The sequence below is a fragment of the Aedes aegypti genome, chromosome 2, assembly GCF_002204515.2.
Source record: "Aedes aegypti strain LVP_AGWG chromosome 2, AaegL5.0 Primary Assembly, whole genome shotgun sequence".
In the NCBI taxonomy this organism is placed as follows: domain Eukaryota; kingdom Metazoa; phylum Arthropoda; class Insecta; order Diptera; family Culicidae; genus Aedes; species Aedes aegypti.
This window is the reverse complement of record NC_035108.1, coordinates 66,558,914-66,585,550: the sequence shown is the minus strand read 5'-3', so window position 1 is coordinate 66,585,550 and position 26,637 is coordinate 66,558,914. Positions and strand designations below refer to the sequence as shown.

Genomic DNA, 26,637 nt, shown 5'->3' with positions numbered 1-26,637 from the left:
TCTTCCCCAGATTCACCAACTCTGGCCTTTCGAAGGAATGCTCGCCTCGCTCTAGAACTGAAAGTTTCCGGTAAGTCACTCGTTGTGTGCAAGAATTTGTCATTCCTGGGGCTGCACTTGCTCATTTCTTCCTTTTTGAAAGCCAATTTTTGTATGGAAAAGAACGCAAGATGGCACAAATGAAATAAACGAGCTTCCAGCATCAGACGAAAACGGGCGACGGATCATCAATTTGGAACGATTTCAATTGAAAAATTTACTCGATGCAACAGATTGGAATTGCAACCACACTCGGTGTGAGCGGCATTTCAATCATGGCAGGAACGTTACCGTTGACTGACGCTTAGGGTACAGTAAGGCAAAATGCATCAATGGGGTAAAATGATCCATTTTAAATTTTAATTAAATAAAATTCCGGGACGCCCGTTGCTTTGACCGTTTTTAATCTAAGCACATTTTAATTTAATCCCCGCTGATTTACACTTAGCTAAATTGAAAATGGTTCAAACATCATTTAGCTTATGGAACGCAATGAACTGAAATGGAACGTTTTGAAACAGGACGTAAAATCAAAACAAAACAGCCAATAAGATGAACTTTTTTTTTCGTTGTGCATAGGGTAACTAGAAATTTAAATTGAAAATGAACCCCGATGGTTTGCATGAAGTATCGTTCAAATAAGCAGGAGAGCACGCTAATTATACAACAGACAAGGAAGCTCCAATGGCACAGCCAAGAAACATCCCTCACGTTTCTCATGACACGATGCGCTTATCTGCCTAATGACACTATCCGCACAACCATGATGATATAATCCCCCTCTCTTGTATATGACCCCTCTTACGACTTTCAGGAAACTTTGAAAGCATCTAAGGGGATTTTGGAGGACAGAAAAGGGTTTTCAGGGCCGTTTGAGGGGTTCTGACTGGTAGGGGCATACCAGATACCAGTAAAGGCTAGAATGGCTTGTGCTATTATAAGTACAAGGAATTTTGCAGCAAATTATTAAATGAATCGCGGTTTTCCTACATTCAAATGATAGAAGGTTTTGCAATCTACCGACTGATACGTTAAAATTACATATATCATGACCTTATCAGCATATCCTAACTGTTTATTCTTGGATGGTTCACTAATGGTACATTTGCCTTACCTGTTATTCTGGGAATTTTGGTTTTTGATTCTGCACAGGAAATATTGTATACCACTGTGGTAAGTTACAGGTTTGGGGGGCTTTTTTATCCAAGCGGTTAGAGTCCGCGGTTACGAAGCAGCCGACCTCTACCTGGTTCCCTGCTGAATATTATTTTCGTAATTCTTTCTTCCGGCATTCGCACTAAGTGCCCAGCCCACTGAAATCTGCCGTATTTTACATGCTTGATAATATTCGCATCTTTGTACACTTGATACAACTCGTGATTCATGCGTCTGCGCCACAAACCATTTTCGAGTTTCCCACCGAGTATTGTCCGCAGCACTTTACGCTCGAAAACACCGAGTAAGCTTTCCGATCTGACTCTTTCAACGTCCACGCTTCGTACCCGTAGAGAGACACCAGAAGAATCAATGTTTTAAACAGGGCGAATTTTGATTCCGTTTTACAAGCTGCGGGACCTAAGCTGGTTACGTAGTCCGTAAAAGGCCCTATTCGCAACCGCAACACGTCTTTTCACTCCGCGGGAAACGTCGTTGTCACAAGTGTTCCAAGGTAAACAAATTCTTCAACAACTTCAAACACATCCCCATCAAACACTACCTCAGCACCTACACCACCATGCATGACTCTATCTCTATCTGCAACCATGTACTTCGTTTTGGTAGAATTAATGGTCAGGCCTGTCCTCGTTGTCTCGGTCTTCAGAGACACGAAGGCCTCTTCCACTGACCTGCGTTCGATTCCAATTAGGTCTATATCGTCCGCAAACCCAAGGAGCATGTGCGACCTTGCGATAAAAGTGCCATTTCTCTGCACGCCAGATCTCCTTATAGCACCCTCGAGTGCAATGTTGAACAGTAAATTCGAAAGTGCGTCTCCCTGCTTCAATCCGTCTAACGTCACACACTCCGAAAAAATCATGCGATTTTACGTCTTTTGGATGCACATAAAAGAAGCGAGCTAAATGACGTGAATTTGTGTCTTATTTCTAATACGATGGTGTCTGATTCGGGAAATGTCAATCATAGCGGCATCGTTTTCATGTCCTTCATCATGTAAAATTACATGTTTCTTTCAATACATCTTTCAGAACCCATTCTTACGTTATTTCATCACTTACATCATGTGTCATTTAGTCATAATGTGAATTACATCCGGAGTGATTTTCATTATTTTTAAGAGTGCACGAACGAGGTTGACACCTCGTCTGCGATCCGAACACTTGATTTCGAACCATCCAGCGTATCAGCCTAATTAGTTTCGCCGGAAAACCATTTTCAGACATTATCTGCCAAAGCTCATTTCTTTTCACTGAGTCGTACGCCGCCTTGAAATCAATAAACAGATGGTGAGTCTGCAAGTTATACTCCCGGAATTTGTCTAGGATCATTCGCAAGCTAAACATCTGGTCCGTTGTCGAACGGCCCTCACGAAAACCAGCTTGGTATTCGCCGACGAAGGACTCCTCGAGCGGTCGCAGTCTGTTAAACAGGATGCGCGACAGAATTTTCTACGCCGAATTCAGCAGGATAATTCCTCTGTAATTGGCACACTCCAGTCTGTGCCCTTTCTTGTAGATCGGGCAGTTGAGGCCATCCAACCAGCCGGTGGGCAATTCTTCGTCCTCCCAAACCTTCAGAAGTACTCGGTGGATCGACTGGTAAAGCTGCTCGTTTCTGTGTTTGAGAAGCTCGACCGGGATCTCGTCCTTCCCAGCAGCCTTACAGTTCTTCAGCTCGCTGATAGCCTTTTTAACCTCTCCTATGATCGGTGGGTCCACAGCTTGATCGTCGTCATCTATGTTCATCCTGTTCCTCGCTACATTTCCATTTTCACCGTTCAACAAATGCTGAAAGTACTTCTTCCACCTGGCAGCCACCGCCGTTTTATCGGTCAGCAAATTCCCTTCTCGATCATTGCACATGGCGGGCACTGGTACGGTATTGTGCCTCGCACCATTAACCGTTGCATAGAATCTCCGCATATCATTCCGGTTCATGCTTTCTTGAGCGTCAGCTACCACACTTTCTTCGTGCTGCCTTTTCTTTCTGTGGTGGATTGAATCCACTGGATTCGCTTTTCTTCAGCTCCCGCTGCCCTGTACCGCTCTCTGTTCTGTCTGTCACTCTCTGGCACTCTTCATCGAACCAGCCGTTTCGTCTTCGTCGTTGACCAGTGCCGATCACTTCCCGCGCCGTTGTTGTCACAGCTTCGTGGATAGGGACCCACAGGCTGTCGACGTCTCCAGCAACGTTGATTCTTCCCAACTGCTCGTCTAGTTGCTGACGGTACTGCGCAGCTACCCCATCAGTCGACAAGCGTTGCACATTGAAGCGCAGCGTTCTGTTTGTTGTGGAACACGTGACGCTGGATAACCGCGCCCGAATTTTAGCTACAACGAGATAATGATCAGAGTCGCTATTAGGGCCTCGGAAGGTTTGGCATCCATGACATCTGAGAAATGTCGCCCATCAACCATCACGTGGTCTATTTGGGAGCAGGCATCGCCACTCGGGTGTCACCAGGTGCGTTTGCGGATATTTTTTCATGCGAAGTAGGTACTGCTGATTGTCATGCCTCTAGCAGCAGCGAAGATTACTATCCGCAGGCCATTATCATTGGTAACGGAATGAAGGCTTTCCGTTCCAATGACGGGTCCGAAGAAATCTTCTGTCCCAATCTGCGCATTTGCGTCGCCGATGACTATCTTGACGTCTTGTTTTGAGCACTCTCCGTAGGCCTTATCCAGGCTCTCATAGCACTCATCCTTCATGTCATCGGACTTATCATTCGTTGGCGCATATATGCTGATCAGGCTGTAGTTGAAGAACTTGCCCGTCATTCTCAACACACAGATTTGGTCGCTTACCGGTCTCCACCGAATAATTCGCTTCATCTGCTTCCCAATCACTATGAAGCCAACTCCACGTTCTGCTCTGTCGCCACCGCTGTAGTAGATGTGGTACTTGAATGAAGTGTTGGCGATGCGGTCCACCGCTCGGAATTCGCGTTCTCCGGTTCTCGGCCAGCGTATTTCCTGGATAGCTGCCACGTTCACGCCGACATACCGCAGTTCACGAGCAAGGAGCCCAACACGCGCGGGTTCATTCAAAGTTCTCACGTTCCAAGATCCAACTTTCCAATCGTTGTCCTTTATTCGTTGCCGGGTCTGTTGCCGTAAAATCAATCCGTTTGCTCTACTTTTGCCTTTCTTGGTTGGTGAAGAGTCTTCGATAGGCCACCTAACCAGGGTTGCGCTACCTACATCGTGCTAGAGGGGCTGCCTCCTCGGTGCTGACACGATACAGCAATGTCCGTTTGTTCTTCACATGATGACCACGGTCAATGCCATCACAACTATCCACCTTTATCAGGGCTTTGGTCCTGTAGCTCTGGTTCTCAATAGTTTCAAGTTCTTTCGGACATGCTACTATGGTGAGCCGTCATGCGCTAGCGATATACGAATGCGAAAATGGCAACTTTGGTAAAGAAAGCTCTCAGTTAATAACTGTAGAAGTGCTCATAAGAACACTAAGCGGAGAAGCAGGTTCTGTCCCAGTAAGGACGTAATGCCAAAAAGAAGAATAAATATGTTACATGTTTATAGTAAGTCATTGTCATTTTTTCGTTAATACGATTAGAAGTTGGCATTTGAATCATCTTTCCCTATTGCTGAGTTTGAGCTATCGGAAATTCGGTTGACGATGATCGAAGGTGTGCACTTTTGGTTATGGTATCTGCCCTTATTGCACAGCACGTAAATTGCGAACGAGCAGATTGGGGTCGATTGATTGATTGCACGGTCGATTCCCCTCTTTTCTCGCAGTGATTACAGTAATTGCAATCTGGTGTACTCACAAAATTGAATTACCATTTATTGTTGACCAACAGCCCTTGCGGTATCATTTCGTTGTTTGGTGCAGAATGGCTCGTCTCTTGCGGAAATAATTTAATAAAAATCAATAGCAAATTGCTTCGTTCGTCTGAGATTGCTCCCTTCCAAAGCCATGGCAAACTAGCCCATTTAGGAAATGCTGAACAAACCGTTACTGTTCTGGATCGACTACCGGAATCCAGCCCATCCAAAATAACTACCAACTGAACAAACTTTCCGGAAACGCATTCCTCACTATTGTCCCGTAAATCGAATTTTCCGAACATGCTGTTCCTTGTCCCGAAATGCTTTCATCGACCCGTGCCGAGCTTTATCTGATGCCCCCCAAGGGACGACTTCCCGAATCCATATGCCGCCACTTTGTGACTACATGCCAAAATGCCATTACGGTACACAGCAGAGCAGGGAGTATCAAATTACCTTCTGTTTACCGTACTCTTTCCGGGCCTGCCCAGACACAATCAGACTGGGGAGATTTTGCCATGCTGGGGAGCCTCTTTTTGTTTGGATGATTCTTTCCCTGGTTTGGAGATTTATGTTTACGGGTACGATTAAAGGGGAGGCTCTCCAGGATAAGTTGTCTGGTTATAGATACGAAAATAAATAAACTCACATGCATGCTTGGGAAAGTATCTACCGTAAGTTTCGATACCATCTTCGTTGAATTTTACGATATAGTTTTGTTTTTCAGAAAATTTAGTAAATAGACTCAACTCGATAAATTCATAATTTATTTTATGTAAGCCAAGGCAGTTTCAATATGGGAAAACAATGTCATCGGTTCTCAAATCTTCAAAGTAATAATTTCTTGGAAAATTCCTGTAGTATATCCTGGAGGAACAGTTGTAAAATTTATTTATTTTCTGAAAAAAAACCTAACCGCAAACAAAGCCTGTGGAGTACCAGGGCGCCCTCCATAATAGTCTCTGCTACCTGTAGCAGTGGTGCAAGTGATCTTGAGTTTCCCCGAGAAGGGCGTTCAGTCTCTATCCTGGGGCTAAATAATAGTCGGATTGTAAAGATGTTCAAATTTAGTTTAAATTTTCACCTTCATAGTTTCGCATAAAAAAACACATATTACACAGTGTATCCTGCGTTTGTCGCCCTTGGCTTCTAAAAGATAACGATCTGTTTTTTCGTTGCTGGTCTTTTTCGTGCTCAGATTGCAAAAAGCTTAATCCAGCCTAGTTTGGGTAGTGACTACGATTAGGACACCTCAGATCATTTTCAGCATAAAAAAACAGCATCAATCAATCTTTGCCGACCCGTGCTACAGCCCAAGTGGCGTTTATTCAAGAACCTTTTTTTCGTAGGGGAACTTCTATCTCGGTAACCTTGTGAACCCAGTTTTTGCTACTTCCAGTAATCATGAACTAGCCATTTGACTTGTTCACTTTTTGAAAAACGCTTCATGCCATATCAAATTCTGAACTTATTTATCAAAACAACTTATCTGTCCAAAAAATGAGCCAATTCAGTTAAGTTTTGGAGGTGTATCAAATCGATTTTGTAATTCTTTGGATCGTTGTACCGGAATGTCTTCATGAAACCCCAAAATTACTTTAAAAATGATTCGAAAATACCACTAACCTTTTGATAACACAATAGTCTATCACATTGTTGAAGACGTATTTAATCAAAAAATCTCGATAAATGCAATACAGCCAACTCTCCCTAACTTGATCGAGTTAAGGAAGTATCGAGTTACAGAGCACAAAACCAGATAGCCGTAGCGGTAAACGCGCAGCTATTCAGCATAACCATGCTGAGGGTCGTGGATCCGAATCACGCTGGTCGAGGATCTTTTCGTAAAGGAAATTTTCTCGATTCCCAAGGCATAGAGTATCTTCGTACCTGCCACACGATATACGAATGCAAAAATGGTCAATCGGCATAGAAAGCTCTCAGTTAATAACTGTGGAAGTGCTCATAAGAATGCTAATCTGAGAAGCTGGCTTTGTTGGGACGTAACGCTAGAAAGAAGAAGAAGCACAAAACCAGTGCAACTGCGATGCAAGGGACCATCGAGTTAGCCATGAAAACCAACTTTAACTATGGTTCTCTACCTTGATATTGAGATACAGAATATCGAGAAAGTTCTACAAGTTAAGTAAGGGCCGTAACATCATGAGGTCACCGATCCTCCCCTTTCAGCGTTATGAATTTTGTGAATAAGCCCGTGCAATTCGATCATTGGTTATTGGTGCGATGGTGTATAGATTACAAGTGTTTATTCAGATTTTAAGTACCGTAACGATGCTGGTTTACTTCATGACGTCTAAATCATGGGTAACTTTGGTTTTCATAGAGTGCATTCGTGTTGGCAATCCTTTGCGGTTTTAGATTATTGAGTGATACATTTTTAATTATTTCGCAGTAAAAATCAATTCCCACATGAAACTAATGTATGAACGATGTGTTTGTAAAACTCAGATCAAATAGATAGTTGGATTGGATACAAAATATAATAAGATTTTTATCGGAATGTATATGGTAAACTGAAAGAAAATATTGCTTTTTTAAATTTTTTGACTTGTTTCGTTAAAAGCTCAATAAAGAAACGGTCAAAACACCCTAGTGTCTTCGGCAAAGTGATATATTATTATCTTGGAAAAAGGCTAGTGGTATTTTCGAATCATTTCCAATGATATTTTTGGGTTTCAGAGACGCATTTCGGTAAAGATCCAAAGATCCAAAAAAACCACAAAATCGATTTGACACACCTCTAAAACTTTAACAAGTTGGCTCATTTTTGGACAGATAACTTATTTTGATCAATAAATTCGGAATAAAATGTGGCAAGGCGGTACTTTAGAAAAAGTGAACAGGTCTACTAGCCATGCCTCATGTATGCGTGCTCATTAGTAAAGTAATCGTCGGTACACTCCTTTCTAAGCTAACAACCAGAGATGTATGTGCTGTTACAATTGTTGTTTCTGTCGGTAACCTAGGAAATACGTCTATCGAGTTGTCGTACACTGCCTAACAAAAGGCCTTCCGCTGATTGTGGGCAGTGATGCTTATATTGGATCTTTCACGGATATTTAGGTTTCTGTGATAATTTTGAGGGATGTCAAATCATAATTTCGCTGCGACATTTTCCCCCAATTAGACTCAACGATTGTCATAGTCAGATGTATTGCGTACAAATCACACCATTGCGCACAGCAAAGTACGTTTAACTAAGTAGGCTAACCAACCAACTGTCAACAATCTGAAACAACCTCTCTTATGACAGACCTTGCTTGTATACATTTGTACTGCGAAACCGTGTGCGAGATTCGACTGTGATAATAAGAAATTTTGGGTGAGTCTGAATGGTTCAGCAAACCAGAGATCATACAAGGATGTTAATTTCAAATTGTTTAAATGTACAGTATACGTTGGAATCGTAAACGATGCATAATTGAATCGATTGAAATTGTTTATGGAGCCAGTAATATGATCTGATTTGAATTTGCATCTTATCGAACATAAATTTTATTTAAAAAAATATGCTACTTCAAATTGTCATTTTCTTACGATTTGCTTCTATTATAATCTTCAATGTGAGATTAGACATGAGTTCATCTGATGTAAATATAATATCATACAGGGGAAGATTACACATCGCCAGACACATCTTAAAACCAGGCAAATCTGCTGACAAAAAAGATAAAAAAAACTCAATGCTTTATAGAAACAGCACACCATCACTTAATATAAGCATTTCTGTATATTTTCCAATCATTACTTCACTTCACTTTGAGGAGGGGCGACTGGGGTCACTAATCGTCCCTTATCTATTTGCCAGTCTTACAGTGCTGTCACAGCTGCATACTTACATTTATGCGATGAAAATATTAAATCACACAGAAAAAGAGACTTTCACCCATCCGTTTTTACTGGCAAATTGTAACAACTTTCATTATTTTAATTCGATAACCAACGCACAATGGTCGAAAAAAAATAAAGTTTGGCCAAAACTAGTTTTATCGCCCTTATCGAAGAAATATCCCGCATAACTATGAACCATATCAGAACGGTTTCCCGTAGTGTCAACAACAATTTGCGACCATATCATTGTAATATCGTATAAAGTGCAAAATAACAATAAATCACCCATACGGCCAACGGTTTTCACAGTTTGGTGAACGGTAAATGAGCAAATAACAATGTTAGTTAAGGCGGTTAAGTTATGTTAGTTAGGGCGGTTAAGTTATGTAACCATTTGAAAACAAAGATTTTCTCGAACAAAACTTTTCGTGAACGGTTTACCAAATTGTAGCTAAACCATCCATTTTTGGCCAATTCCAGTGTAAGACAAACTGTTCATGAACAGTAAAACCATATTTATTTTCAAAACCCGGATAATGTATGTATAATTATTGGTCTATAAGGGCTACACAGTATTTTAACCACATACTGTACTCTTCTGTTACATTAATACTATAAAAGAAAGTGTGATGAAAATTATTTAATTAGAAAAAAAAAACATTTAGATACGTGTAAAAAAAACTGCATTTATTATTATAATTAATATTATTATTGATCACATAAGCGCATTACTCACAGATATTAATATTATTTGCATAGTATCACCGAAATTCATCTTTTTACCCACGAACCGCTGAGTAGGGGATTCCAAGCCGACAGCTTTACGACGCCTTTTCAACTTTACCAGCAGGTGCAACCTCAACGGAACAAGTACAAAAAATTCCGGTTTCCTTAACCGATGCTTTTGCAAGCAGGCATAGGGACGACGCATTCTATTGGCACGATTCAGCTCACTTTCCAGTTCCGGTTCTCCCGATGATAGTCTGTTGAGGAAAAAACGGCAGCGTTTACGGTTGGGTTGATAATATTTATTAAGAGAAAAAATACTACTTGGCTGATTGATGAAATCAAACACGAATCAGATTACTTACCAATTATTATGGATCCAGCAACGGAGCTAAACCAGCCAAACACGTATTTCCAAATCGAAAATACATAATTAAAACTGAAACAACTGACAATCTCGAACTCACGACGTTTTTTTTTCTTTCACCAGCAGTAGAAAACAAACACGCTGAAAAAATTCAACACAGTAAAAGTATTAATTTTATAATAGAAATATTTTCAAGTTTTAATTTGTTCAACTTCAACAGTAGAGCATTATTTTAAATTTAATGTTTCATTATTTGTATTGAGTTGTGAGGGTGAAATGTGATTTTTGAACCATTATGTCAAACTTTTTCATAATATGCAGACACTTTGATGAAAGTGTTAATTTACTAGCGTGTACGATTGAACTGTTTGCCGTATTGTTGAAAAAAAGTAACATATAGTGAAAGGCACATTTGTACATGTGTTGCACAAACAGAGGCAAACACTATTAACGAAAACGTGATTTTATGTTGTTACTATTTCTCGCAAGTTTTCACGCTATATTGTTGAACAATTTGAAAATACTTTAGAACATTGTCACTTTTCGGAATGGTGTACTGGAACCGTTTTTTATTGTTCAAGGCTTTTGGTTTGATAATATACAACATAAACGCAACTGTTTTCAATACATTAACGTTAACAGATAATTACTTCATACTGTTTGAAACATAAGGCGAATTGTATTTTCCTATGCGGGATGTAATCTGAATATGTTATTTGGCGTTTTTATTGTTTGAGAAGGGGTTATTCACATATTACAAAACATTGATAAAAAAGTTTTTTTTATTAAAAATGTTATCAAACTGGGCTGAAAGTACAAATTTGGTTTGTATTTGACCAAGTTTGGTCCAAATGTGTATGAATAGTGGTTATTTATGTTTTTAATGAACTTTGTATGAAAAATATCGTCATAATATATGTAAAATAGTGAATTATTCAAATATCTCTAACTTGCAAATCCGCAAATTTCTGCAAAAAATTTAAACGGTTTTTGTAAGATCTAAGGATGCTTTTTGATGTGCAATATTTGAAATGGCGGTGACATGACGCGACAAGAGTTCTTTTTCATGTTCAAAATCAGCAAAATTAGGAAAGTGTAATAATTGAATAGTATAAAATTTTCAACCAAATTTTTTTTCCATCCTCATGTTCGATAAAAGTGTTGAACCATAAGCTTTCAGATAATGCGTAACTTTGTGGAAATATTGCATTACTAAATTATAAATTTTGTACTTTATTTTGTTACATTTTTCAATTTTTTGACTTCAGCCGATTTGCCGTCATAAAAGTCATAGAAATTTAAATTTTAGTTCAATTTCAATTGAGGATCATAATAATACAATACATGAGGTATATTTTGAAATAATAATAAACATAAAAATCCCAAAAAAAAAACTTTTGGTAGTTTTGGCCACTCTTTTATATGGAGCCCGACCATTGTGCGACGGTCAGAAATCTGCAGTTTGTCTCGCGATCTTTTACTCGTGTTCATTTTCTTTGTTTGTAAAAATTAAGTTATATAAACTGCAACACAAAGTCATACACGAAGTTATAATAAACGCCAATTAAACTGGTCTAGAATTGTATTGACCATAATACATGGGCTGAAACTTATGTATATGTCCTCCATATTTATGCAAATCGTGGGTATTCATGCATTTTCAACAATTTGTTTTACCGAATAAATGATCCTTTTATTGAGTCTCCGTCAAATGAAGAACAAAACGATTGCTTCATAACATGTTTCAACTGTGAAGCACTTGGAGATAATTGATGTAATTATGAAATACAGAGAAACCTCCATGAGTCGATATTTCATTACTCGATATCGACTCATGGAACCATACAAACAACAAAATTTCATGATTACTAGGATGGTCCCCTAAAACAGCTTTCCAAGGAATTTGTTTCCACGACTCGATATTTCCATGAGTCGATGGTCCCTTCAGATATCGACTCATGGAGGTTTGACTGTATACCTATACCAAATTCTCTTGCACATAGGTGGCAATATGGATAGGGTAGAAAAAGTGCTGTTGAACTAACTTGTTGGATTTATATTTGCAAAATTTCCGTGTCATTCAATAAGAACTCTACGGCACAGCGGTAGCTTGTATGATTAGCGATCTGAAGATCATTGCGTAGAGGCTTACTCCTACATGTTTAACCTTTTTTATGTTTTGTTTGTTTGTTAAAACAAAGTTACATAAAATGCAGAACACTATCATATACGAAGCTATACAAAGCATCAAACGCATTCGTCTGCAGTTGTATTTAGCACGCTGAATTTTCTGGAATGTACGTATATGGCCTCCAGATTAGTACACATAGAGGGAATCTATGCATTTTAAACAATCTATTTTTTCTGAGTAAGCGTTCACATTACTGAGTTGAAACTCTGTTGGGTAAATAAATTTGTTGGCTGGGGGGTACAAAAGTCGCAATACCCATTTGGAGCAGCTCAGATGTCAATTTGAGAAGCTCCAGTCTGATCGAATAATTGAGTAGTACAGACCTTGGATTACTTTTTATAGACAATCGCCCAACCTCCATGGTATCTGCTAGAGAAGAAGTGTTAGACATAACGCTCTGCTCGAACAGTCACGAGTTGATGAATTGGCCTGTATCAGATGATGAATCATTATCTAACCATCACTACATCGTCTTTGAACATTTGAAGGTAAATACGCAGACATTGCATTTTTTTATACTCCACAAACTAGGAATTAGTTGTGACCGAATTTCATGGATTATATCCATCCATTAGAAAACCTAGTGATTTGGATGTTTCCACTTCTGATGCATTGGGACACAATTGTCCTTGCTCCGAGTGATCTGAATTACTTTTCTGGCTGTTTGTGCTTCGGCCAACTCAAGTTCTAGACTTGTTATCGCATGTCGGACTCAAATTTGGGAACTGATTTCAGTCAACTCTGTAATCTTGTATGTTTCTGTTCATTCTTCCAACGCTGGGAATGAATAGGCTAATGATTTAGCTCACAATGGAGCTATTCAAATTTCGAAGTGCTGTGGTAATGAGCAGGAAGCTTCCTACTTTCTCCGGTGATGCCGTCACTTGGCCGTTGTTCTCGAGTTGCTTCCAAAATACTACCGAGATGTGCGGTTACTCAGACGGGGAAAATTCCAATTCCAATTCCAATTAGTTGCAAAGTCTTCTGGAGCGGCTCTTGTACTTTCCTTTCTTGGTTGCGATCGTACCCCAGAAAATATCGCCAATTCATCGCATTTCGACTAACAGAAATCCAGAATCTAACACAAACGGTGGATACTAGAAATGGGCAAAACGGCAAAACGAATTCGATCCGAATCACTTATTTTAGTGAACCGGATCTTTTGAACGGTTCAGCGGCTCAGCGGCTCGCTGAGGGAGAGCGAACTGAACCGAGCGAACGTTCACTCACTGTTGCGCGACATGCGTCGTTCCTTTTGTATCTTTCACTCTCTTATTTTTCGTACATTCTTCCCCAGAAACTCACAATATACTCGGCTGTGTGAGCCTCTAAAAGTGCCATAAATTCTTTTGTTCTTTTGACTTTTACTGAGCGCCGTGTGTTGGTGTTGTCTCGTTCTCTCTCACAGGCGTAACACAGGCTGAAAACAGCGTGCACAGTAAAAGTCATATGTTTTATAGCATGCATTGGCTCATTCCCCTACCCGAATGCCATTCAAGTACATTTCCGCTCTTTCTTATATTTGCCTGTATGCAAGTGGGCGGGGCAAATTTCTCTCGGTCTATGCTGAGAGCACGGATCACTAAAAATCGTCGCTTGTGTGTGGTGTGGCGCGCAAAGCGAGACACGTGTCAAGCGTTATAATGAAGCCGAAAAACGAACGAAAGAGAATAAGGGAAAATAATCAGTTCGTTCTTTTTTCGAGTCTCTTTTTTTTCGTGCTGATCAAATGAATTGAATCTCGCCAAAAAAGAGCCACGAATCACTCGTTCTTTTGAGTGATCCGGATCTTTTGAACGGCTTTGATTCTTTTCGCCCATCTCTAGTGGATACCTCCCGCTCGAATGTGGACGTAGCCACAAAGTGGGGCAAAGGCCCCAACATCTCCTTCGACAGCCGCTGAGAACGTGTTAGAACTTCGCCCAATCCACCTGCATTGCGACGTTTCAGTTCATACAGTTTGGAAGAATCTCCAAATGGAAACGTCTTTTCCAAGCTGTTGCGTATGTTGAGAGGTTCATCGGCAATCGGCGATGCAAGGCCAAAAAGCAACCACCAAGTAAACGGGAATGGCTGAGTCGGGATAAACTGGGCAAGAGAAACCATCGTCAAGCTGATCCAACAAGACGAACTCGGCATCCTCAAGATCAACCAAGTGCTTCCAGTTGGAGAGCAAAAGAGAATCGAGAAGATCGGCAGGATAATCATGCTTTCTCCTTTCCTCGACGAGCAAGGTGATATCCGAATGGATGGAAGGATTGCAGGCGCTCAGCAGGTCTCGTTCGACTTCAAATTTCCCGTCATCCTTCGAAAGGACACGAGAGGACTAAACTTCTCGATTCTATCGGCTGTAATACTGAAACAGCGATCGGTCCAATGATGGTTAAGCAGGGGCGCAACGAAGTGAAGCGTTGCTTGCCCATACGCGCCTTGTATCTCGAGGTGGTGCACAACCTGACAACGGAGTCCTGCAAGATGGCCCACTTGGACAGAGCCAGCTACTCAGCGTAGTGTTCTAAGAGCACTTCCATAGTTATTAACTGAGAGCTTTCTTTGCCAAAGTTACCATATTCGCATTCGTATATCGTGTGGCAAATACGATGATACTCTATGCCCAGGGAAGTCAAAGAAATTTCCATTACGAAAAGATCCGGGACCGACCGGGAAACAAACCCAGACACCTTCAGCCTGGCTTCACTTTGTAGCCACGGATTCTAACCTATTGGCTAAGGATGGCCCAAATGGTCTAAACTTTTATTGAAGATGGATACAATTATGCTCCTCAAGTTCCCGGATAAAATGTTGTCTTATTAAATCATCCGTTGTAGTGCCACAAATTCAGTTACAGATGCGTTGTAATTCTATTATTAATCTCATAGCGTTTCCGGAAACTAATGTACCGCAACTTCCTGGAGCAGTTTTTTTTGCAATCAAAGCACGTCCATCTTCATGTTTTATGTGATATTCAATAGCCGTTATTGCACTAAAGAAAAGGTAAAAAAAACTCACAACCGACTACATGACGTAGCCGAAGCGATGGAATACATGATGTGCAATTTTTGGTAGAACAGCACCCGTAGCGTAAACTTCCAAGAACATGGACGAAACGAGCTACTCGAAATTGAATTCCAAGTTTCAGAATTACACGTCAAAAAGCGGACTTTGATTTTCCACTGGCCAGGCCACCCCCCAAAACTCTGCAGCCCCTCGAGTGACACCCCACAGCGAGGAGCTTCCGAAGCAATGACTAACTTTTCGTGAAGTTGCTTGTTTGCTTACCTTCCTCTCGCAGCACAGTCGTTATTACATCCGCCAAACAATTTCAAGTGGAAGTAGGTGCGAATATGAAAGTTGTTCAAAGTTAACCTGACAAGCTACAGGACTTGGAATTTGTGTTTCTCGGATCAACTTTACTTCATGGGTTCAATTGAAAGCAAAAGTTGGGACTTTACCCCAGATATGGCTTTCTAGTACCGTGAAACGGGGTATCTCTGATAATACGAGTATTTTTATGGTAATGGGCCTAGTAAGTGGTTCTAAATGAAGTAACAAAATTTGTTTTGAACTGTTTGCAAAACTCTCCTTTGGGAAATTATATCTCCATTCAAAATATATCGTTGTGCAATCGTTCAACTGTAATCGTAAGATACCAGTACTTGTTTAAAAATGAAACAAGAAAATCTTCAAGACATAATGCAGAAAAAACCAGATGTTCTTCCTAAAAACAATCAAAGTTACCCCGGATTACTCTAGTCTGAACTGAAGGATGAGCCCACCATTAGCCAAAGGCAGTTTGAATTATCCAACCGATCTATCTTGGTAGTCGATTAACTCACCCAGTCGGAGGTGACTAATCGATTTCCATGCTATGGGGGTTCGGCAATAAATATCCAATACGCATCATCCAACAGATTCGTCATAAAAGCTGACGCATCCGAGTCATCAAATGAACTGATTTGAGATTGGAGGCCCTTCCGATGGGTCAGTGGGGTTGTGATTTATGGAAGATTCGCCAGTCGACAGAGTGGTGTGGTAATCCACTCGGACAGTGTCTGTTTTGTTGATTGATTTTCCGACACATGGGAGCCTTGCATGGCATGGCGGATTCGAGGAAATCGTCTTGCGATGTGCCCTTGAAATATTGGCAGTTTTAGTATGGTGGTGGATTGATTTTCATTGTTCTGGATTTTATGGGCCATTTATGGTTGTTTTTTAACGGAACATTATGTGTTGTGATGATTGATTTCTTTTGTCGAGCAATATTGATTAGTGAGTTGAGTATAAAACGAAAAGCTGATTCATTCATAATAATCTTGAGGTCAGCGCAACAAAAATTACATGTTTACGTGTCTTAAGAACCAAATTATGTGTATCCAGTAGATATGGGGTTGCTGGATCTGATGCCGTTCTCAGAAATGTTCCAGCACGTCATAATTTTTAGCTGCAGGTCGCTAAAGTAGTTTTAAACACTGGTTTTATTGATGACTGCATATAATTAGGGTATGATTTATCAAACATTTATGTAATCTAATTCACCAAGCATGCAAAATAGAACTTTAACTTTCATTGCATACATGATTTGGTTGAAATTGCACGATTCAATTTAGAATAAATCGATGTTTTCAACATGCATGCAGTCTCCATACAAAATTCGCTTCTTTTATATGGCAAAATACAATACTTTTCTAAACCATCAAAAAGTAACATTTGAGCATCGAAAGTATTATGAACTTTGTTGGTAAGCATTGTAATACACATGGAGCTTAAATTCTGTGAGAAATTAAGCAACTAAACTGCCATACAATCTGATAAACTTGCATGCAAGTTGGCTAAAATAGTCACATCATGCATTTTTAACAATCAATATCTCAAAAACTAGAAATGCTATGATATTTTTGAAAATGGCAATGAATTCAGCAAAAAAAAAAGAAAAGTGGTATTCTGATGCTTGAGACAAAAACGTGCTCCGCGATGTTATTATTGTTACTATTAACACTAGGGTCAATTTTGTGCAAGCAATGTCGGTAGTCGACACGTTTTCGTTGACATTGAACAGCTATCCGAGTCAACGGAGGTACGGTGCTGCCATCTAGAAAAAGTTTACTCGATGCGTGCAGCGTCGAAAATTTTACCCGGCAATGTATAGGAAGTCAAATTTCAAATGCTTATATAAAATTAAAGCTATTTATTACCTTTTCAGTACATGTTGATTTAATGGGCTACATTATAGACATTAGGGGCCCAGATAGCCGTAGCGGTAAACGCGCAGCTATTCAGCAAGACCAAGCTGAGGGTCGTGGGTTCGAATCCCACCGGTCGAGGATCTTTTCGGGTTGGAAATTTTCTCGACTTCCCAGGGCATAGAGTATCTTCGTACCTGCCACACGATATACGCATGCAAAAATGGTCATTGGCATAGTAAGCTCTCAGTTAATAACTGTGGAAGTGCTCATAAGAACACTAAGCTGAGAAGCAGGCTCTGTCCCAGTGGGGACGTAACGCCAGAAAGAAGAAGATAGACACATTATTTAAATTTTTCTTTCCTTTCTCAACATGCTGCTGATTCTATAGCTTATTATAAGTCTAACCCCGTACACTTAACAGAATTTAATTAAATTATGTTTTGAATTTTATAGATGCATTTGAAAATTGACTTCCTATGATTTGCCATGTGAAGAAATCGGAGCTTCACGCATAGGATCAACTGTGGTAATTACCTTCGTCATCGAGAATTGCTTTCAGCATCCACAACAGTGATTATCACGCTCAATGGTGTGAGCGCTCTTCACCGAATATGGCTTCAATACTCCCCCTATCCAATCTTGCTATGTCTTTTCCCGTTCCTGATCCCACCAGGGTTCAATTTATACGGTTCCCCAGTATGTGTGTCGCATTCGACATAATAAGCAAGATTGTATTATTCTTGTTGATTATGATCAGACATAAAATATTACAGGGTAGGTGTACCAATTATGGATGCAATATGTCAACAGTATGGATAAAAATCAAGTTTTAACCGCGTTCCTAAAACGTAAGCATGACTTCCCAAGAAACAATTTTGGGCGGTTAATAAACATGTCTGCTGAACTAGTGCTTAACAACGGCTGTGGCTGTTGAACAAAATTGTATGCTGTATAAAGTGATGATCAAATGTTGCATACATTCTAAACAGCGCTTTTGTTCCTCACTTTCATGTTATTTTAAAAGCTCGTTGAACCAATGTTGATACGACGTTGGTTGATATCTTAGTTTGGTTGTCTAATAGTATCTCTTTAATAGTAGTAGACGAGCTGTTTCTACGGATTTAGATTCTGTTGTTCCATACGTGACATAAAGTTAACAAGCTTTAACAACACTTGTTTCATCAATTTATTTTCAGCAATAGTACAGAACTACACTCATTTTTAAGATCGCGTCTTGTGGGAGTACAGAACTACAGTGAATTTAAACATGTTTGCTTGAAAATGCTTTGAACTCAACGTTTTAACCAACTACAAGTCATTGCGCGAAATCTGAAAGCTCTTAAACATACAATTTAAAACCAACAACCAACAGTTTTTGCCTTGATAAAGGTTTCTCAAAGCTGTTTTATTAATTGTTTAATAATTGTCTAAATTAAAAAGAAATTATTATTCAAGCGTTAATCGCCCAAAAATGGAGAATTTATTCAATAACATCCATTTTATTAACGTTATATAGTGCATGTTTATTCAATGATCTTACATCGGCCGTTCAACAGTAGTAACATTATAAGTAGAATTTACAATGTTTATTCAACTTTAAACCACCAGTTATCCATCGAACATCCAGAAATACTTGTTCAGCGTGTTTCTAGCAGGGTTGTATAACGAGTAATAACTAAATTGTGGAAGGAAAGTTGTAGAAGTCTTTATTACCTATTGCCACCGTTATTCAAAATAATAGCCTGTGTACAGTATTAATTCAACCACATGTTTTCATGACAAGATTATTCGTCTATTGTGAAACTGTAATAAAGCTGATAGCTTTGATTAGTCTTGCTTTATTACAGTTTCACAAACAATGTTCAATAATGGTTTTTACATACACCGAAGGCAAGCAAAAGACTTAGACGATGTTTAAACAACATATGTACGATAACTTGTTCGATTATCTTATTGTATCTTTAAATACTGCTTTGAACCTGCAGATGTTTGTTTGAAACCTCTTAGGCTACGTTTATACAACCAATTCTATAAATAAATATGATACCCATTTAAGTCGAACAATGCACTAAAACAAACTGTGTTCAACATGTTTTTCCGTTGAGCGAATGTTGAACAAAGCCTTCTATTTTGTGTACTCATGATCATAAGTGATAATTGCATCAACAACTTTTCTTCGACAATTAAGAAATAACACGTCATGCAATCCTGTTGAATAAATGTTAAACAAGCATCTCTTTATGCTCTATGGATATCTGGTGGTTTAAATATTGAATAAACATTGTAGTAGCTATTTATGATGCTACTACTGTTGAACAGCCGTGGTAATATCATCGAATAAACATGTACTATATTACGTTAATAAAATGGTAATTGTTGAATAGATTCTCCATTTCTGGGCGAATAAGGCTTAAATAATAGTTTTATTTTCACTAAGTCAATAATAAAGCGACTAATAGTTTAATAGAACAGCTCTGAGAAACTTTTCTTAAAGCCAAAATTGTTTCTTGGGTTGTTGGTGTTAATTACTAGTTTGAAGCCTTGCGAAGCAGTTGAATTACACAGTTTTAGTACTAAATTGACTTTGAGGTGATTGTAAAACGAAGCCACACCTCAAATTTTCAAGAGCACAAGACTTGAGAACCAAACAGCCAGGCCCGGATTTGGGAAAGTGCGCTTCACGTTTTTGAACTGTAGAGTACTGCGCAATTCGAAGAGTTTATTTGAATTAGGACTTTAAAATTTAAACATATAAGCAATGCTTGAAGTTTAAGGATTTTTTTCTGTTAGTAGTCTGTATTATTAAGATTTTTTATTTTGTAAAGGCCTAGAGTAAACTTTAAATATGTTCCAAAGAATATAAATACTAAATATTTTATGAAAGCATGCGGCGACGGGAGAAATTCTGGAAACTTGTGCTTAATGAAGTCAAACGGTTATTAAAAAAATGTGCTAAATTCTCGCGGACGGAATAACCTGAAATAGCTCTTAATCAATTTATAAAGGATTTATAAGATGTAATCAGTTCGGATAATGATGGAAACCTTTGATGTTGGGATAATGAATGCCAAAAGCTTTCTTGGATATGAGGTACCGTAAATTCGGGGTGAAATTGATCAGTAGGGTGGAATTGATCACGGTGTCATGCGATTTTAAATCTCACTAATAGTACACCAAAATCAATGCAACGTATAGTAAATGAACGTTGTGTGTCTCAAATATTATCGAATTGTGTGTAGTGAAGGATTTTGTGACAAAGAATGTTTATTTCTATGAAAATATTGTAAAATTCCAGAATCATGTTATCGAAACTCATATCAATTTGCTCGTTTTGTTGAAATAATTGAATATCTGTTGCGTGTTAGGATAATTCTTTGAAAATTGCCTACATTTAGGCGTTTTCTGCACTATTCTTGAAATTTAATTCATCACGTTTGTTAGAAAATTTCGGAATATACTGTAAGGACTCCAATAACCGCTCATGCTCCATTCTCCGCTCATGCTCCATTCACCGCTCATTGAGTTATTTTGAAAAATCTGAACAAATTTTCGCAATAAAAATCATCAACATGTATTAGTATACCAGAATGGATTGTGTCAGAATGAAATTTATATGATTTGATATTATATACTATTTAAAAATAAAAATTTTAGGCTGTTTAAGGCGGTAAACATGAGTTGAACAATGATTTTATTATGGCAGATCGAAAAATGCTTCTTAGCTGCCACGCTTTAATACTTTGTTGTACTATAGTACAAAGATAACAACCAGCTAATGAAAGTAAATTAATTCCAACTAGTTGTGTATATAGAGCCTCATACTTAGGATGAGCGGTGAATGGCGCCCTACAGATGTATCATTGGCATATGTGTTATTCGGTACCATTATTCGTTGTTCACATTTCAACTTCTTTCCTACAAAAACAAAAGTTTTATCTTGCGTCTAGCGCAAAAAGTTGCGAAAAATATCAAAAACCCGATTTTTGACAGAATTTAATGTGTTGAAATGCTGTTAAATGAGCGGTGAATGGCGTCCTTACGGTAAACCAATTAGGTTCATCGTCGTACTTGTTTTCCAGCATTTAGTTGTATGATATTTATAACCTTTCAAAAAGGATGCCAGAAAAACCGTGAAAAATGATCAATTTCACCCGAAATTACGGTACCGTAATCCGGGGGCAAATTGATCACTATTTTACAACTTTTGGTTGTGTTGTCCTTCAGAATTCAAATATTGTCAACTAAATTTCGACAAAATCAGTACTTCATTGATCTTTATCAGTTTATGTAATCGACTTTTCATAAAATAATATTTAGCATATCATAAAAATAGTAAAATATCAAAAAAATAAAATGACACATTGGGGCGAAATTGATCATCATACAATAAAGCAGGTTTAAGAATAAAAAACTTCCTTATCTACTAAATATGGGTGTCCTGAATCTGAAAATGACGTCAAAATTCTTACAACTCGAATATTTAATCGTTTTATTGTAAAATTAAACTTTGAAAATCTGCCTACTACGCCTAAATGTAGGCAATTTTGCTTGAAATAAGCACATTATTTGAAAATAAACGGTTTTATGAGCAAAAAACTATACTTGCTCTGCTGTATGATATCAAAAATGAGTTCAGTAGTTCATACTTAAGCTTACACAACATTTTAAACACTCAAAATTGACATGCAGGCATAGCACCAGTGGATTGTTTGGCACCAACATTTCCAACTGTATTGCTCACACCTTCAAAAAGTTTGAATAATTCTATGCAAAACTGATCCTACTACAAATTAAATAGTTCAAAATCATCATTAGACATCTATAAACTAGAAAACATTCAATGTCTGTGGTGCCAACGAAATTTTCTGCATCCTTGGAAGGAAATGTTTGTTGGTACCGACCTGATCAAATTCGCCCCAGTGATCAATTTGCCCCCGGATTACGGTACTCTGAGAAAAAGAGGAAGTGGAATTTCGATGAAAATAGCATCATTTCCCATACAATTTAAAAAAAAACGTGTTTGTCTTCTAACCTATATTCTTTTTGGCTATATAAGGAACAATGAGATAAGTGAAAAGATGCAATGTTCTATATGAGTAGGTTGAAACTATTTTATAGTAAATGGCTTTGAAGTTTTCAACAATTTTTCACTCCATACAAATTATACAGAAGCCAGAAAACGAGCCTATCTTGTACGAATTATGCCACTTTTTCCGTTAGACAAAAAAATCACCTAAAATACTATTGGAATATGTCACTTACATCCCTTTAAATTTCAAAATTAAAATCTGAATTTTGTATTAAGGGCCCCCTTTCTGAAATCTGACCGGGGCCCCCCGAAGCCCAAATCCGGCACTGCAAACAGCGCTCCGCGTTGAAAATTTATCCCATTGGTCACCACCAGCAAGCGAGCAATTTGATTGATTTTCAACGCGAACTGTTGACAGATTCTCCAGTCTCGTGCTCTTGAAAACTCGAAGTTTGGCTTCGTTTTATAATCACCTTAACCTTTTAAAAATTGGTTTTAAAAGGCGTTGTCTTTGTACCAATTATGGCAAAAGCGTTCCTAGCATTCGACATAAAAGAGTTCCAATTATGGACTATTGAATATTTGCACGAAATGAACTCAAACGTCATCCAGAGCGAATGATAATGCAACGCTAATATGTAATGAAGTGATTGCTCATAAAATTTTCCAAAAGTTTTGTGTTAAATACGTATTAAATCAATTTATTGCGATGGGTTCATGGGAGCAAATTAACTTTCGAAAAGGAGTCGAAATGTAGTAAAAACGCAAATTATGCTACAAAACATCATCACATTACCTTTTCAGCGCCCAATTTTAACGAAAAAACAGGTAAAATTCAAAAATCGAGTGTCAATCAAAAACCTCTCTGCCATGAAATTAGCATCTTCCGCTTGCGAACGTTTTCGAACGCGTGATTGAAAAATCTTAGCAATTGAGTACAATTGAGTACATGAACATGAAGATAATGCCTTACCGAACCTTCCCGTCGTGGAAATCACCCGTAATAGTAGTTTACGAAACAAGTTACAGAATGATGATTTTTACAGCACGAGTCGTAAATTTATCCTACGAGGCTTGCCGAGTAGGATAATTGTAACGAGTGCTGTAAAAATCGAGTTCTGCAACGAGTTACGTACAACTTTTTTTGCAATTTCCTAGAACACCACTTGAGGGTATCAGAAATTATATCGGAATGCATTCGTCATTATTTTACAATTACTGAAAAATTGTTGTGTAACGGTTCATTATGCAACTCAAAACAGTTACGTAATGAGAAATCGTTGCGTAATGAATCATTACAGCACTAGTTTCAGTTGCGTAATGACTATTCCCGCACTGCATACTTCAGTGCAGGAAAGTAGGCCGTTTCATGACAGATTGACGTGATGAAACACAGCCTATTACGATGAGAAATTGCAAAAATAGCTTTACTTAACTTTTATTTCAATGATCAAAAAATGTAAATATACTACCTCCAGAGTATCGCCATAATTGGGCTCTCATACACTCCTTGTACCAGTTGTCGACATAGTGGAAATAACACGATTTCCAGCTTAAAACACTAGATTTGATTGCTCACCAGTTAATTTTTTCATTTGTTCTCACTAGGCAACATACATTTATCGGTTGAAGCAGTTTTCCGGATAAAAACATATATTTCGTAAGTGGTGTCCTTTAGCAAACTGTTACAAAGGTGACATATGTGTGACTGTGTGAGGCAAAATTTTCAAATGTTCATTTTTCGAAGCTTATTGCACGAATGTTCTTATTAAGGTTTAATTACCATGAAAATCAAATTGGTTTATCATTCCTGTGAATATTAGCCGTTATATTCTACTGAAACAATAAGACAAATTTCTTTTCGTTCCCACTATTGCCATAATTGGTGCTACAGCCATAATTGGTACTTCTACCTTATCTGAAATCCATGCAAAAATTCTGATTTAAGGGGGCAGGATCCGTCATTGATATCGGAATTTTAAAAAGCAGTTTTTTCGTTCAAAATCAAGTAAATCACATGAAAATGTGTTCACTGTATGCTACTTTCCAACCGAAACACAGTGAAGACATTTTCATCGTAAAAAATGTTGTATTGAACAGAAAAACTGCTTTTGAAGTTTCGATGATGACGATGATTACGATGACGGAGCGTTGAACGTTAATGTGTCAGAGAGTGAAAAACCCCAGGCAAGCGGGTTCGTTTCTTTCCATTTTTGCGCTGTCGTAGTGTTTTTTTTTTTTTTTCAGTGAGAGAATCTGGGTTAATATGCACCCTTGATGCAAAACGACCCACTGTGCTCTTCTAGGCTATTTGCGAAGTAGTTTTGGACAATTTTTCATCCGGGACTGATAGTAAGGAACCCCAACATACGATTTGACAAGATTCAATATTCATAGAAACCCCAAAAAGTCGTTTTGCCCCGGGGGTGCATATTACCCCAGATCCCTAATCCCGTTTTTTTCGGCAGTGTGGTATTATCGAGATTTTTTCCATCCCCAGTATTGCCCGATACAGTCAACTCTCTATTACTCGATATTGAAAGGACCATCGAGTTAGGGAGGTATCGAGTTACAGAACACAAAACCAGTGCAACTGCGATTTAAGGAACCAACTTTTACTATGGTTCTCTAACTCGATATCGAGATACAGAACTCTATTTCTTACATATTTAAGTTTTTTTTTCTGAAACTGTTCTGAAATTTCTACATTATTTTAGTGAAAAAATCTAGAAAAAGTCATCTCAGAAAAAAGGACGAAGTTTTTTTGATTAGGTTTTCTGGTTTCTGTTTAAACTCGTTATCTTGTTTTTTTTTCGAAAGATAATTTATTTATTATTGATAAAATGTTTAGACCTGTACGTCGCCGCGCCACTCCTACGCTGATTTAGGCTTCGACGGCGCGCCATACGCCGCTCAACGCTATGCCGCGGATTTTTTATATTCACGCCGATAAATATTTCAGATCATTTTTTTTTTTTTAATGTTTCAGAAATGCCGTAGGAAATAATTAAAAACTCTTACGGAAAATTATGCTTAAGTGCGTCAAGGGATTTCTTCAGGAAATTGTCAAGTGAATCTTATACGTATTCCATCAAAATTCCTTGCAGAGATTCGTATGGGTGTGTTTGTTCAGGAATGAATGATCAGTACATGTGGAATGTGGATTATTCAAAAATGATTCCAGGGATTTCACCAGCACTTTTTTCAAAGATGTAGTTCTAAGATTCCTCCAGGAGTTTCGTAAGATTCTTTTTCCAGCGGTTCACCCAAGATTTCTTTAAGCGTTTGCTCCAAAAAATGTAAATATTTGTAAAGCATTTTCTGCAGAAGCTACACCAAGCATTCTTCTATGAATTCCTCCGAGTTTGTATTCAGGAGCTTTTTCCAAGAATTGCTTGCTCCAATATGTTTTGTATCGATTCCTTCATGAATTACGCCACAAATATTTTGATTAATTCCTCGAGTGTTTCTCCAGGAATTCAAGAAATTTATGTATTCCACTGCGAATTGTTTAAGGAATTCCTTGTGGAATTGCTTCAGTTTTTTCCGAGGCTAATGCATATATATTATTCGAAGCATTAGTATTCTCAATAAATTAATCACAAAAGAGCGAACATTTATTATAGTGAGTGTGCGATACTCCATAACAATTCGCATGAACTGTTCCCATTTTGATTAGCTTAAACATTGCGTTTCCGCGTGAAATATTATACCAAAGTTGGAAGCACTGAAACACACATCAAAGCAAATACACTTTGAACAGAAATGCTTGATGATGCATTTATAGTATACCTAGATTCAAAAGAGCGCGAAATTGTATCATTACAGCCAACTGAATGAAGGGTATTGAAACACCGAGTCCAGTTAGCAAATTCTACTCTTTGTTCCTGGAATTTCTCCCAGCCAACTCGAACCGATAGTTGCCAACAAGCATTGCAAAATTTGTGTTCAACCAGCTGGCCGGGGTCATAATCAAAGTATATGTAAAATTAAAACACAACATGCATTGTTTCATGATGTAACAGCAGCTCCTCGTCGCCCGAAGTGCTGTTTCCTGGTGTCGATGTGGGCACATACAAAAGCATATGCCATGGTGAGAGTGCTGCGTCCATGAATACCAATATACGTGTTTCGAAAAACAAGAACCTATGAACTCGACGTATGAAATCAGTACACATATAATGGCTGTAGTAGTTGTACCTACAACACACGTCCGTGCACTACGGAGCTGGTTGAAGACAAATTTAATTACGTTGTGACCAACAATCGTGCTT

The 26,637-nt window shown here is 38.4% G+C and overlaps 1 protein-coding gene and 1 long non-coding RNA gene across 3 annotated transcripts in view; one reads left to right on the top strand and one right to left on the bottom strand.

The window, feature by feature from the left end:
* The window catches only part of LOC5567138 (diuretic hormone receptor), a 424,292-nt gene that overhangs the window by 363,324 nt on the left and 34,331 nt on the right, over nt 1–26,637 (top strand). The window contains exon 14 of one of the 2 annotated variants that reach the window (XM_021841104.1): nt 11–70. The exons of the other annotated variant lie outside the window; for it this stretch is intronic. Within the exon in view, the coding sequence (XP_021696796.1) occupies nt 11–70 (60 nt within the window). The remainder of the gene's footprint in view (nt 1–10; nt 71–26,637) is intronic. 2 annotated transcript variants of the gene reach the window in all.
* On the bottom strand, nt 9,805–10,088 carry LOC110675621. Its single transcript, XR_002499653.1, has 2 exons — nt 9,959–10,088; nt 9,805–9,850 (listed from the first exon to the last, which is right to left on the bottom strand). It is a non-coding gene; the product is annotated as an uncharacterized LOC110675621 (long non-coding RNA).